This window comes from Gopherus flavomarginatus, chromosome 13 (assembly GCF_025201925.1).
Source record: "Gopherus flavomarginatus isolate rGopFla2 chromosome 13, rGopFla2.mat.asm, whole genome shotgun sequence".
NCBI classification, from domain to species: Eukaryota; Metazoa; Chordata; order Testudines; family Testudinidae; genus Gopherus; species Gopherus flavomarginatus.
Genome location: NC_066629.1, coordinates 16,352,720 through 16,367,250, shown reverse-complemented (window position 1 = coordinate 16,367,250; position 14,531 = coordinate 16,352,720). Strand labels below are relative to the sequence as shown.

Here is a 14,531-nt window from a genome sequence, read left to right as displayed (position 1 = left end):
TATCCCCGCCATTGAGGACACAATCAGGAACAGTGCAGCATCCTGCGAGCAGCAAACGTTACACATCGCTCAGGCAAGAGGACTAGAGAGACATCAGTCACTTGGTACAGAAACCAAGCCACTGATCATGGGTTAAGGTGACATGTCATGTCATGAATTGAGAATGTGTCTTCACTTAGGTTTAGTGCCTACCTGCCAGAAAGTGTTTCCTTTCATGGACTTGAATTCTCAGGGGGCACAGCATGGAAATATACCTTCCCTGCCATTCTCCTTCTAGCCCCCTTTTGTCCACCACAGGGCAATGGCTTTCAGGTACTAATAGTAAACATGTTTCATTTTCAAAAGCAGCTTAAGGGGTTTAGGAACTGGGGCCTAATTCCCTTAGGCTGCTTTGCAAATCCTAGCCTCGCATCTCTTTACACAAATGGGTATTAGTCTTGTTTTACAACTGGGGAAACCAAGGCACAGAGCGTGAGTGATTTCCAAGTGCCAGAAGGAGAGATCAGCAGAGTCTAGAATGGACAGTCCAGTGATCAGTGCACTAGCCTGGGGCTCGGAAGACCCAGGTTCAATTCCCTGCTCTGGCACAAAGTTCTTGTGACACCTTGGGCAAGTCACTTAGTTTCCCCGTGCCTCCTCCATTGTAACTAGACAGTTCTGCCCTCTTAATACAGCAGGGTGTCTATTCAGGAAGACTCAATTTAATCATGCTTTTCTACATAAAAGTGCATTCTTGTTGGTTGTTATAAAGTTAACACATTTTCTTCACAACTCAGAGATAGGTGTCGGTTTCATTTTTAGAAGATACACACTATACATTTCTAAACAGTGACTTATTTTGAAAGCTTTTCAGATTAGTTTTACAGCTATATCAGAAAATGAATGAATGATTGGTTATTTCATTTACCAAAGGTAACTGAAGCAGATATCTATGGAGTCACTGAGAGGTGAACTCTCTCTACTTCAAGAGGTTAATCATTAATATTTGGAGGATTTTGTTGCTGTGCTGTATTAGGAGGAGATCACCACCAGACAGACAGACACTTAGATTGTTTTATTTAACTAAAAACAACAACGTTAAGAATTCTGGATTTTTTTTCTTCAACAGCAAACATATAATATTTTAACAAAAAAGCCTATGTGCCTCGCTTCTCACATTTATTTCTAGACTTCTTCTCCTTGTCCAGATCTATTCTGCCCCCAACAATCTTCTATTCATTGAACTTTTTGAAACTTTGCATTTTTAGAGAGGTAAGAGATTGACACTGTGCACACAAATTTGCAGAGGGACAACAGAGTTGAGGTCTCACCTCTACCCATTAAATTTATTTATTTTAAAACATTTTTGCTGTTAACAAGCATGTTACCTTCAGAGACATATCCACCGTTTGAGAACTGCGAAAAAAAAAAGTATCTCTGATGGTATCATCTGGACTGAGCACTGAGTCCCATTGGGTAGATAGAAAGATTAACCTAAATAATCTATACAGAAGCCCCTGGAACCCCATCAAATTGGGTCCCTAATCCATGAACTATTGGAACTCATTTACAAAACTTTCCTTAAACGTTACATGAATATATTGTCTTATACGATAGGGATTATAAATTCTAATTCAATTTCATGACGACATCTCTTTGAGCTATAATGTATCTTTATTAAAATATTTAGATAGGTTTTTCCTCTCAAAAAGCACTTTATCAAAAAAATCTAATTTAAATTAAAAAAAGCACAGTTTTTTTGGTTAAAAAAAAATCATCATTGATTTTTATCCACCCTGTCAGGCTTCCTCTGTGGCTTTGAGCAAATCGCTTCCTCTGTGCCTAGGTTTCCCCATGGGCAAGTGGCGGATAAGGGGACTTACCCACTTTGGGAGGTGTAAACTTAGTTTTTAATAGTGATTGGACACCCTCTGTGTGTCTCTTACCAGTAAGCAGAGCTTGGAGAGGCTTGAAAGCCAACCCGTGGCTAGCTCTCAGGACCCACCCACTACATCAGCTGTCATGGCCAGTCCCTTTGAATTCTGTTCTCAGTCAGGCAAGGTGCTGACCAACAGTAGGCCCGTCCAGTTTGCTGTTACATTCAGGACACCTGAAAGCAGGGGAACACCATTCCTCACGCATCCCCGTAGAGACAGGTGCTGTGCCATAAGCCCCCCAGTGCTCCGGTCTGAAACACCAGCAGGGCAGTGGATTTCCCCATCCTCCAAGAGCAGCTGTTCACTTGATGACGACATGTGGCATAGAGGAGGAAGAGCAGGGTTTCCTGAGCAGTGAGCCTCTCCCTCCTCTGTGATCCAGCTGTTCACAATTCCTGTCTAAACATACTGTGATCTGTCTAGAAAAACCAGAACTTCAGGGAAAGCAATGACTCACGCTGCCAGCAGCAAGCCCAGAGCACACATGGGCAGCAGGGAGAAGGGGCAGGTCTTTGAACTAGGAAGGTTTTACTGAAAAGCAGATGCCCCAGCCAGCAGAGAGGACAAAAAGGAGGTCAGACTGCTCACGGAGCAAGCTGCCACTGCTCAGCATCATCACCTTCAGGTGCTATGCTGTTCAGAAGATCGAGCCACTACAATTTGAGAGATGCCTGACCTAACAGCATGCAGGATTTAAACACAACCACACCCAGTAAAGGTTTGTATGTGTACACACCACTGCCCTCTGCTGGATGGGATTAAAAGTGCTCAGCTGTGTGCCATTAGCCCTATACTGCTAGAAGCTAATGGTGAGTCTCCTTTGCTGAGGTGAGTAGAGGACTTTGATTGTGGAGAAGGTGCATCAGAGAGTCCTAGCATGCTGTCACTATACAGTTCTGAGCCGCCAGGCCATGCGACACAGTGACAGCAAGAACAAACGCTACAGATGCAATAAGTTATCCAGCTACCCAGCACATGCGATACCGGGCTCCACCCAGGCTGCTTCCGACACCCGCTCACTCCGCACTGGGGAGGGGAAGAGAGGACACGTTGTTGCTCTCCACACCACCCCCAGCTCTTCTCACAACAGGAACACAAGAAGGATTTTCGTTTAACAACAAAAAAGTTCGGTCCACCCTACCCAAGCCGGAGCCGAACCTGGAATTTTCAAGCCATGTGCCCGGCACCACAGGGCTGATGGCACCCTCTCATCCTAGCTCTGACATGAGGCAGAGATCAAGGTCCATCTACATAGCTGGTGGGGTCCCAGGAGAGGCACAATGGCCGAAGGACAGTTTCCAGGCACAGGCATGAGATCCACGCTGGCAAAAGGCAGGGACTGAGTGTGCGGTGAGGGACTGGGTAGAGCAGAAGTCACAGACCCAGTGCTGGATACTTCGCCTTCACCATCAGCCCACACCCCACTGTGCCTCCAGAGACTTATCCTCCAGCTGAACCAATCAACACTCTCAAAAGCAGGCAAACTGTCTCGGGGCTCTGTGCTGCTGACATCAGTCTGCAATGCCACCCAATACTTGTTCTCCCCACGCTGCTGATTCCCAAATTCCAGGAGGGATTTCACCTCCCCATGAGGATCAGGATTTACCAGGAGAAAGGTTACCTGTGACCTTTCCAAAACCCTGGTGCATTTAGAGCCAGTGGCTCTGATCCAGGCTGCAGGCTCTGGCTCGCTCCGCAGCTCCAGCTGAGAAGGCTGCAGGGCAATAGATCAGGAAGAATGAGGGAAAGGAAGTGAAAGGAAAGTAATACTGGAAAGTTAGTTCAACTGCAGGATAGCAGTTGAACTGATCTCAATTCCAGCACCACCCTGGGCCCTGTCCCGTCCCTACATCCAGCTTCAACCTCTTCTCCAACTATTATGCCTGACTACTGCAAGGGGGAGTGCACGTATTGAGAGAAACCCTAAAGCAAGAGTGCCTGGACAAGAAGAGAGCCCAGCACATGTCCAGGAGCTAGAAGTCAGAGGGCTGGCTGAGAGCTCTAGGAAGAGGCAGGTCTCATCTGACCAAGCAGGGCTGCTGGACTGGAGCGGGCATCTGACCTTGATTCAGGGCCATTCTGTTCAAAGTTTTTTTTGTCATCATCTGGAAATAAGTTTTTCCATTCACGACTTCAGTTCCCAGCCTGTGAATCCTAAGACCTGCACACCCCAGGTCTCATCTGCCCAGGCTGATGTTTAATAAGGATTATTCAAATCAACACCAAATATGCAACCTGGGGCCAGATCTACACTTGGAAGGTCTTGTCAGCACAGTTATCCCAGTATACTACACTGGCAAAGCATTCCTAGTGGGGATGCAGCTTATAACAGCAAAACCCCACAGCTTTGCCACTACAACTGTGTCTACACTGATGGCTTTGGCTGGTACAGCTACGTTAGTCAGGGCTTGCACCTCATGACAGACTTGCATCCAGACAAATTATGTCCAACTCTGTGCTTCAGACATGAGTGCTTGAGCTGCTGTTGCTCCCAGTGAAGTCAATGGCAGAACTCTCCTGGATTTTAACAGGAATGAGACTTTAGACAGTCAGGTCAAAATCTGCAGAAACAGGCTTCCTATAAAAACTTTTAGAGTAGTAGATGCCTTTTTATCTCTAAGCTTTCCCACATACACATCCAGTGGTTCTACTGGAAACAGGGTATTTTTGTGCAGTAAGGACATGATTTTCACTTTAAACTATTCATGTTAATTTGAATGGGAATTGGGCACCCAATCTTTTTGATTACTTTGAAATATCTCATCCTAAATATTCCCCTGAAATCCATACAGGTCCACCATGGTGCCACATCCCAGAGCCTGGAAACCAACTAACTAGTCAGTAACTAACTGTTGAAGTGAAATTGACATATCTATTTCCCTTGTCCCAACACAAGAACCTAAACACGTAGCATTACAGTTGAAACCAGAAAAACATGAAAATATTATTTGTTTTAATAATGCAAGATGTAACAGCAATGATGATTAAAAACCACACGGGATTGCATTCCACAGCGGGTTTTCAGAATTCTCTATTGAAATCAACAGGAAGTTCTGCTTAAAAACCAATAGCCAAGCCCAAAAAAAACAAACTCATGAGTTGCAGTCCCCAAAAATCATGACATTTAAAAATACACATAATACTTTTTAGGAGGGTTATTTGCTGCTGGGTTTTGAGCCCTTGAGGACACATTTTCAAGTTTTTTCTGGATCTATGTAGGCTAGCCACTTAGCTTTATTAATTCTGATGATGATTATTTTAAGAACTAAGATTCTCAGCAACCACATGGCTCCAGGATCTGGAGCTTTAAGAAATGCACTACATATCGTGGGACTTAAGATAAAAATCATGAGAGCCGGCACATGGTGCATATGACAAAGTAATCTAAACAATCCAAAAGCCAACAAAATGTACATGTTCAAAGTGGGCAAGTCATTTAAAATGGTCTACATTTCACACGAGATTTCACACTAAATTTCAAATGAGAGTGAGTGTTCACATATTGGCTGTAATGTACAGGTATGGGAGAGAAATAGGGTCACCATCCTTTTACAGAGACCAAACCTAACAGCTGTTAGTTGGGCAGTACGAGGGTAAGCATGAGAAGCCAGCACAAGGTCAGAATTGTTCAGACAATTCAGTTTGATAACAGTGTTGCACCCAGATACTGTGTAAACCCTGCTTGCACTATTACAGAAGTATATAACAAAAGGTTATCACTAGTCCTTTTCATGCAGGGCTGGAACAGGCTTTTGATAAGAACAAACACAATTGAAGATAAGACGTCTGAAACTAAACAGCCTTAGGATAGCAGAGAAATCCTGTCAGTTTCTGCATTTCTCTTCCTCCCCAGTTCCTTGTTAAGGACGATTAGATTATAAAATGGAGATTAACCTCAGGAAAGAATTAACTACAGGAAATGAGAGACAGAGCATCCTGCCAGCACAAGTGTCCTTCTTGAAAAGGGGGAAAAGACCATGGGGAATCAGTTAAGTATAAATCTGGTAAGGAGGGTTGCACACTCAATGCCTCTGGTTAGAAACTACCTTGACTCCTTAGAGCCACAGGTTCAATTCCCCACTAAGCCAACTCACCTTGTTGCCTTTCTGAGTTAGATGAAAAACTGAACCCCATTATGTTTACTGCATAGACATTACAGATGTGGTCCAACACCCAGGCCAGGGTTACCTACCCAGCTGCCTTTGGGCAGTGTGCTGTGTGCCATCTGGCTGGAACCCTGCACCCCAGAAGTGGCTGTATCAGATACGTGAATAGAACTGTACATAAGGCTTTAGAATTCTTTGGAATAAAAAGTTACTTTAGGGTCCTGATTTTGATCTAACTCAGACCAGTGAAATGCCATTCATCATGTCAATGGATCTTGAACCCCAATTTACACCTCTATTTGTGAGAAAGGAAGCAGGTCTTGACACTTGTGTGCACCCTTTTAAAAAAACCTGTTCTCCAATAGAGCTGTAGAGAGGTAAAGATGTTAAAAAAGCTCCCCCACAAGGAACTGCCTCCCTCAATGAGTTTCAAGCAGAATCCCACATGGAAATCAATAGGGAGTTTCACTTCAAACCCAATCGTTACGACCTGATCTGCATACCAAGCTCCCATTGACTTCAGTGGGAGTTTGGGGTGTGCAGGCAGGATCAAGTCTCATGTACCTGCTTTGATATGGTCGCCATTCCGCAAAGGCACCCAGCACGCCATGGGGCTGATTGGTCTGTCTACCCTAAGCTCCCGGGGGCACAGGCAGCATCATGATTACTTAACTAGTGCAAGAAATCTGGTCCCACTTAGAACTCTGCTGCTGCTGCTTCGAAACCTACATTTGAGCTAAAGAAGAATCTCCATTATTTGTAGCAGGCTAAGGCCTATGACACAGCGGAATAGATTTGTTGCCAACTCCTGAGATATTTGGCATTTAAAAACACCCACACCGCCCCCCCAGCCCCTGGAGGCTAGTCATTAGTTGATACTCTCACCTCTATCCTTAAATGGGGGAAGAGAGAATTATAAACCAGCCACCCGAACTTCTGAAACCTAGAAAGATACTGGAAGAAGCTAATAATTCATTTGTAAGCACCTAGAGCAGTGCCCCAAACTGTGGGGCTGACCTCTAGGCAGGGGTGAAAGCAAGGCAGTATGGGCCGGTACAACATACCAGTAAAAAGTAGCCACCGGTACCGGCCTGTACCGCTGACTTTAAGGACCCTGCTTAAAGCGCTGCTGTGGCAGCGCTTTAATGTCATTGCCCCTTTTGCCAGAGGCCCCCCCTTTTGGGGAGGGGCAGAGCCAGCACCGTACCAATAAGAACCCACATAGACTTTCCTGGCTGAAGATTGTTACTGTTATTTACAATAAGGCTCTGCCAAGGTAAAGGAGCCTTAATTGACTAAGAATGGGAACAATTAACTGACAATGGGAACATTAGCAGCCTGCCTGCTTAACTGTTACATTTCTGTTCTGCCTCAGGGACAGAGCCTGCTTCACACAGCCCTAGGCCTCCAAGTCAAGGATGCAGCAACAGCAACGTGAGTGACAGTTTTCTGTCTCACTCCTTCACAAGGCAGGCAGGCACCCAGCCCTATCCTCTTACCATCTCTCCAAGGAGGCACATACACACACCCAGTTTCCCTCCTCGGTGATCTGCTGCTAGGGAAGGGGGGTTTGTTTCCCACAGATTTCTTTGCTCCCCATTTTTCTGCAGGGAAGCCAAGAAATCTGCGGAAGGTATGAATTCTGCGCCCCCTACCCCCAGGAGTAGCTATAACTTGATTTTATTAAGGTTTTTGACACAGTCCCACATAACATTCCTCTCATAAACAAACTAGGGAAATGTGCTCTAAATGAACTCAGATGGCTGCACAACCAAAGTTGTTAGCAATGGTTTGCTGTCAAACTGTGAGGGTGTATCTCCTGGGGTCCTGCAGAGGTCTTCCCTGCGTCTGGTAGAATTCGATATTTTTATTGGTGGCTTGCATAATGGAGTGGAGAGTAGGCTATAGAAAATCTGCAGATGGCACCAAAGGCCCAGTTGCAAGCACTTCGGAGGACTGGATTAGAAAGCAAAATGAACTTGGCAAATTGGAGAATTGGTCTGAAATCAGCATGAAGAAACTCAGTAAAGTCAAGTGATAAGTACTACATTTAGGAAGGGGGGGAAAAAAAACGAATGCCCAGCTACAAAGTGGGGAAGAACTGGCTAGATGGTCGTACTGCTGAAAAGGTTTATAGTGGGTCACAAACGGAGTATGAGCCAAGAATGTAATGCAGTGGCAAAAAAAAAAAGCTAATATTCTGGGGTGTATTTATAGGATCATTGTATATAGGACACAGGAGGTAACTGCCCCACTTTACTCAGTGCTGGTGGGACCTCAGCTGGAGTACTGTGTCCAGCTCCGGGCACCATACTAGGAAAGATGTGAGCAAATTGGAGTCTAGAAAACAGCAACAAAAATGATGGAAGATTTAGAAAACCTGACCTTTGAGGAAAGGTTAAGAAAATGGATATGTTTAGTCTTGAGAACATGAGACTGAGGGGGCACCTGATAGTCTTCAAATATGTTAAGGGCTGTTGTAGAGAATTTGCTCACAATACTCTTTATATGTCTAATGAAAGTAGGACACAGCAATGTGCTTAATCTGCAAGAATGGAGATTTAAATTAAATATTAGGAAAAACTTTATCTATAACGGTAGTGAAGCTCTGTAACAGGCTTCCAAAGGAGGTTGTGGAATCCCCATCACTGGAGGTTTCTAAGGGTATGTCTACATCTACAATTTTGCAGCGCTGGTTGTTACAGCTGTATTAGTACAGCTGTATAGGGCCAGCGCTGCAGAGTGGCCACACTTACAGCAACCAGCGCTGCAAGTGGTGTTAGATGTGGCCACACTGCAGCGCTGTTGGGCGGCTTCAAGGGGGGTTCGGGGAAAGCGAGAGCAAACCGCAGGGAAGGAGACCTGCTTGCACGGGGGTTCGGGGAACGCGAGAGCAAACCGGGGAAGGAGACCTGCTTCCCCGCGGTTTGCTCTCGCGTTCCCCGAACCCCCCTGCAAACCGCAGGGAAGGAGACCTGCTTGCACGGGGGTTCGGGGAACACGAGAGCAAACCGGGGTAGGAGACCTGCTTGATTACCAGAGAGGCTCTCTCAGGTATGCTGCGATACCTGCTTATTCCACGGAGGTCAAGAAAAGCGCTGGTAAGTGTCTACACTTGATTACCAGCGCTGGATCCTCTACACCCGAGACAAAACGGGAGTACGGCCAGCGCTGCAAACAGGGAGTTGCAGCGCTGGTGATGCCCTGCAGATGTGTACACCTCCTAAGTTGCAGCGCTGTAACCCCCTCACCAGCGCTGCAACTTTGTGATGTAGACAAGCCCTAAGAACAGGTTGGACAAACACTGGTCTAGTTAACTTGGTCCTGCCTCTCAAGGTCCCTGCCAGCCCACAATTTCTATGAGTCTGTGATTCAAACAACTTAGTAAAAACAGTCAAACTTTCAAGACCTACTGGTCGCAGGCAGAAGCTTGAAAGTGCATCCTAAAGGTTTAAAATAACCCAGAAGGCAAATATCCTCCCCTCTAAAAAAAACGTTTATTTGCCATTTCATGATTTTATGCCAGTGATAGGATGGGGAGCAGGGGTCATGATTCATGAGTAGTTAGGATTGGCAACACTGAAACCAACTGCTCCTGTTGGAAAAACATTTTTCTCCTGTTGCCAAAGGCAGGCAGGGACACAGTTTTTGTCGGGATAGCACTGACAGGACTCATGGTTTGGAATTTCCTGGATGAAAAAGGCCCCTTTTGTCTCTCTGCATTTTAAGCGTCCTTCCTGTATCGCTCCCATGTGCTTTTTCACAGTCATCTTTGACAAATTTGACCCTTGCAATCTAAGGCAGGAGTTAAACAGCAGGGAGTTTTGTTAACTAAAACTAGTCTTACTCCTAAAAGATCTACAGTTTATTCCTTCATTATTCCCTAATCCCTGCTCTGAACAGATCCAACCACTCTTCACCTTGGAAAAGCAGCAGAAAACTCCTAAGATTGCTACCAGTCAACACCACTAGCAACCACAAACCTCTTTGCGGTCACAAACTTTTCCCCACCTACATACCAGCCCTTAGGAAGAAGTGTGTGTGTAGGCTGAACCATCCTCTTGTCTTCATACTAGCTACGTGTCTCTGCTTGATGCTTTTGGTCTGATGTTATGGGAAAAGGCTTCAATAAAAAGGCTAGTGAATATATGTCTCTATAACCCTCTAATGGATGGAAATAATGTGCTTCCTAGATCTGGGTAAACACTAAGTAGTATCTGTGAAAGCCCTCGTCCAGACTAACCCGCGGCATCGGCGGGTTAAAATCGATTGCTCGGGGATCGATATATCGCGTCTAGTCTGGACGCGGTGTATCGATCCCCGAGCGCGCTTACATCGATTCCGGAACTCCATCAATCCGAACGGAGTTCCGGAATCGACGCGGAGAGCCGCGGACATCGATGCCGCGCCGTCCAGACTGGTGAGTACCTCGATTTTAGAAATTCGACTTCAGCTACGTTATTCTCGTAGCTGAAGTTGCGTATCTAAAATCGATTTTAATTCCTAGTCTGGACGTGGCCAAAGTGTGGTCCAATACAATCCAGGTATTCACTTTAACACCACTGCCTAGTCATTTCCCACCACAAACAGAGCAAATTTTGTTTGCAGAGCAAAGGTCCCAAATAGTTTGGCTCATGAGTTCTGATCACCATATTTGGGGTCAGGAAGGAATTTTCCCCCAGGTCACATTGGCAGAGACCCTGTGCAGAAGTTCGCCTTCCTCTGCAGCATGGGTCACTTGCAGGTTTAAACTAGTGTAAATGGTGGACTCTCTGTAACTTGAATTACTGAAACCATGATTTGAGGACTTCAGAGACTCAGCCAGAGGTTATGGGTCTATTGCAGGAGTGGATGGGTGAGGTTCTGTGGCCTGCTGAGCAGGAGATCAGACTAGATGTTCATGATGGTCCTGTCTTGCATTGAAGTCTATGAGTCTATGCATTTGAGTGGCCATCTCTGGTCTATCCTCCTGCTCAGAGCAGATTCAACCATAGTTACTGAACTAGTCCTGAATATAGTTTGTCCTTCTTGGCTACAACTGCAGCAAAACACTGCTTATTAGCACCAGTTCTGCTGCATGTAGTCAGCAATAGTAGCCTTAACAAGCCCCATGTGGAAACCGCACACAGGAGGAGTGGAAACAGCTGCAATCAGAAACCACTGAGCTGCAGTGAATAGGTCACCAAACAGCCTAAAGGCTAAAATTCATTTCAGTGAAGTAGTTGGAATTGTTCTACCAACCAGACCACCTGCTTGCTGCTAACCCATGAAAAGAAAAGAAAATCTGAATTAAATCAGGTAAAATTATTCCTAAGAAGAGTTCACTCAGCTGTGGGACGGACAAACTATACAACTACAGCTCACACAAGTGGCACTGCCACAAAGCTTTGCTAATAGACACAGTCTTTTCTGGTCAGCTCAAGGAGGAACTGTAATTGAGGTTGCTGGCCAGAAGCAGCTCCTCAGCTGCCACACTTATGACCTCTGAACAAGCTGCACATGAAGCCTGGAAGGGTTAAAGCAATCAGACCTTGCCATCTCTGCTCTGCTTGGCTGGGTTATGGATTCTCCATCAATGGTATTTCTAGGGGACCTGCCATTGTTCATGTTCTGCTCTTGTTCACATCAGGGACCCATATGGGGTTCTGAGGCTATAATGGAACAGAATTTGACTCCAAATCTGAGAACCCCTCACTTTTCTGCTTAATGAAAGCTCTCAGCAGCATAGAACGTAAAACAATAAAAGGTCTTTACAGAGCAGCTGATCTGCTCCAGCCTGCATAGATACAAAAACAATTACTGATTCTTGAAATCTGTAACAAGTTAGGCAGGACAGGGCAGGGCAAAGATAGGTAGAAACTCTGCAGAGAAGACACAGCTCATCTTCTCTGCAAAGTTAACTCACATGTTGTTCCTAGAATCCCACCCACAGCAAAACCCCTTCACTCAGCTGCAGTGATGCTAGCTAGAGCTGGCCGGCCTAGAAGGGCATACAGGCTGGGAGCACAATTAATCAGCTGCTAGCACAACCAGAATGCAGGAGCAGTGCCAGGGTTTTTGGCACCCTAGGCAGGAGTCCTTCCACACTCCCAGTCATTGGTGGCATTTCTGTGGCGGGGGGGGTCCTTCTGTACTCCCGGTCTTCGGGGAACTTCGGCGGCGAGTCCCAGAGCGAGTGAAGGACCTGCCGGAGAATTGCCGCCGAAGACCCGGAGCACAAAAGAACCCCCCACCGCCGAATTGCCACCAAGGGTGGCAAAATGCCGCCTCCCTAAATAGGAGGTCCCCTAAATGGAAGCACTGGCCCTGCCAGGATGCAAGGTAGCACAACTAGTCCTCCAATGCCTTCCTGTAATTCCTCCTCACACCATCCCCAGGACCTGTGTGGACACAGCACTTGCTTTGCAGCATGGCTGCAAGTTAAGCTCACTGGAGAGGAGTAACTTGAGCATAGATTGATGCAGTTAATGCAGATATTCCCACAGCCTGAGACCCGATGAAGCCATTTGCCTTGCATAACTAAATTCCTCATTCAGGGCAAGAAGAAAATGACTCAGCAATTGTTCACCGTTGCAGCTCACAATAGCTCAACTTGGAACCTACAGGTCATAGATCAACAACTAAGAGACTAGAAACAATCAGGGAAGTCACTTGCATTTGTTTAAATATAAAAATACAATGTTCTAAACACCAGGTTTTAAACAAGCAGAGACTGCAAGAGGTGCACACACTTCTGGTCAGCACCAATGGCCCAATTCCACCCTCAGAAAATCACCTCTCTGATGTGACCTTACCCTTCAGGAGATAAAGTGTTCAACATCCTGGTGAGGCCTTAGCAGGAAATTCCACTGACATAATAGCCAAGGCCTTGGAGTTAAGAGACAAGGCCAGGTTAGCCTGGCCCTCTTTCACAAGGCAAGAGAAATACTCCACACAACTAACCAGCAACAAAACAGCCCCCTGAATTGACACAAGGCCTGGGCTACACAGGTAACTTGCTCTAGATCAAATACAGGGATGATTTTGAACTATTTGAGTTAGATCCAGTGCAAAACAGTGTGGACTCCTGATACACTTAAACTGCATTTAGAACTATAGAAAATATCTGTCCAGTATTTGTTTTAACCTGAAATAGTAGAAGCCTGGTTCAAACTTGAGTTAAAAGTACTGAAATTATGTTTGCACCCATTTAATTCAATTGGTTTTTAGAGTAATGGATTTTAAGGTCAGAGCCAACTATTGTTAGGTCATCTAGTGTGGGCTGTATAAACACAGACCATGGCATTTTACCCAGTTACCCCTGTATTGAACTCAATTACTTGCACTCAAAGGGATTCAGAGTTGAGCCCTACAACTGGTCACACAGACAAGGCCTGCATTAAGCTAAAAATCAAAACGACCTGGGTTTAAGTCCATTTAAGACAGTCCATACAAGGCTGTACCCTGGTTTAACCAAAGTAGGCTCAAAACAGATTTAAGTTAAACCGATTCCAGTTTGCAGAAAGAGTCTGCACAAGAGCGCTCCTGTAAGTTAACTCCACCTAAGGCAAGACAGGACGATAGGCCTGTCCAACAGTCCTGTTGCTGTGAAAACTAACAGACAGCATTTCTCATATGAAAAGCCCTGCAAGGACGAATCAGACCAGGCCAAACCCTGCCATCAAAGACACCCTGAGCTAGAGCAGCAACCAGCTCCAGCCTCCCTCCCCCCTATGTGTTATTCGCTGAACAGGAGTGGCTGCTTATCTATCCCACAAGCCAGAAAAGCAGAATGCTCTTTAAGTCACTCCACAAGCCTTCGTCCCAGCACTAGAAAATACTTTTAACTCGTTTTTATTTTAGAAAACAGCCAGAAATCTGCATCTTGCGAGCAGGCGCCCTTAGAACTGGCCTTCCCCTCCACTCACTCGGCAAACAGGAGAGGGGAATGGTTAGAAAACAGCCCTGCAAATGCAGCTCACCTCTTTTCTATTGTTGTACTTCAGCCCTGAATCCGAGGTTTCCAGTTTCTGTCCTGGGGGAAGTTGATAATCATTCATTTTTCTTTCTTCGGAAAGCCGATAGTTCTTCATGGTTTCCTCCCCCGCCTCTTTTTTTGGGGAGGTTTGGGAAATCGTGGGGGTGGAGTTTGCACCCCAAACAATTCAACGTTTTCAATCCCAGCGCACAAGAGCTGTTGTTCCTGCTTCGGTGTACAAAGTCCTTCCTGGTGGCTGAGTAGCTCAGGAACCTGAGTCCATGGCTGATCAGTTTCAGCTGAAACTCACCGACCGGGTGAAGCCAGTTGTGGGAACGAGAAGGTCTTTGAGTACAGCACTTCCTTGCCCCTTAGGTTACCCTCCCACTTGGGTCCTGCGGTTCGGTTCGCTTTCCTTCCCCTTTTCTCCTCCCTGTGTTGTTTGTCTGGAGTTTTCCTCCCCTTCTCCTTGGGCTCAGGTAGTTTCAAGGTGTGGCTGTGTCGCTCTTTGTGTGTGATCACACGAGATTACCTCGCCTGGGCCCCTCCTCT

The 14,531-nt window shown here is 45.9% G+C and overlaps 2 protein-coding genes across 4 annotated transcripts in view; one reads left to right on the top strand and one right to left on the bottom strand.

Annotated features, from left to right (window-relative positions):
• Window positions 1–14,531, bottom strand: part of ST14 (ST14 transmembrane serine protease matriptase) — a 56,489-nt gene that overhangs the window by 31,119 nt on the left and 10,839 nt on the right. Inside the window, exon 1 of one of the 3 annotated variants that reach the window (XM_050921568.1) lies at window positions 13,984–14,463. The exons of the other annotated variants lie outside the window; for them this stretch is intronic. Coding sequence (XP_050777525.1) covers window positions 13,984–14,094 — 111 coding nt within the window. The 5' untranslated portion in view covers window positions 14,095–14,463. Of the gene's footprint in view, window positions 1–13,983; window positions 14,464–14,531 lie in introns of those variants that run through there. 3 annotated transcript variants of the gene reach the window in all.
• Window positions 12,945–14,531, top strand: part of LOC127033657 (transmembrane protein 45B-like) — a 39,746-nt gene continuing 38,159 nt past the window's right edge. The window contains exon 1 of the mRNA XM_050921739.1: window positions 12,945–13,012. The gene's annotated coding sequence lies outside the window, so the exon portion shown is untranslated. The remainder of the gene's footprint in view (window positions 13,013–14,531) is intronic.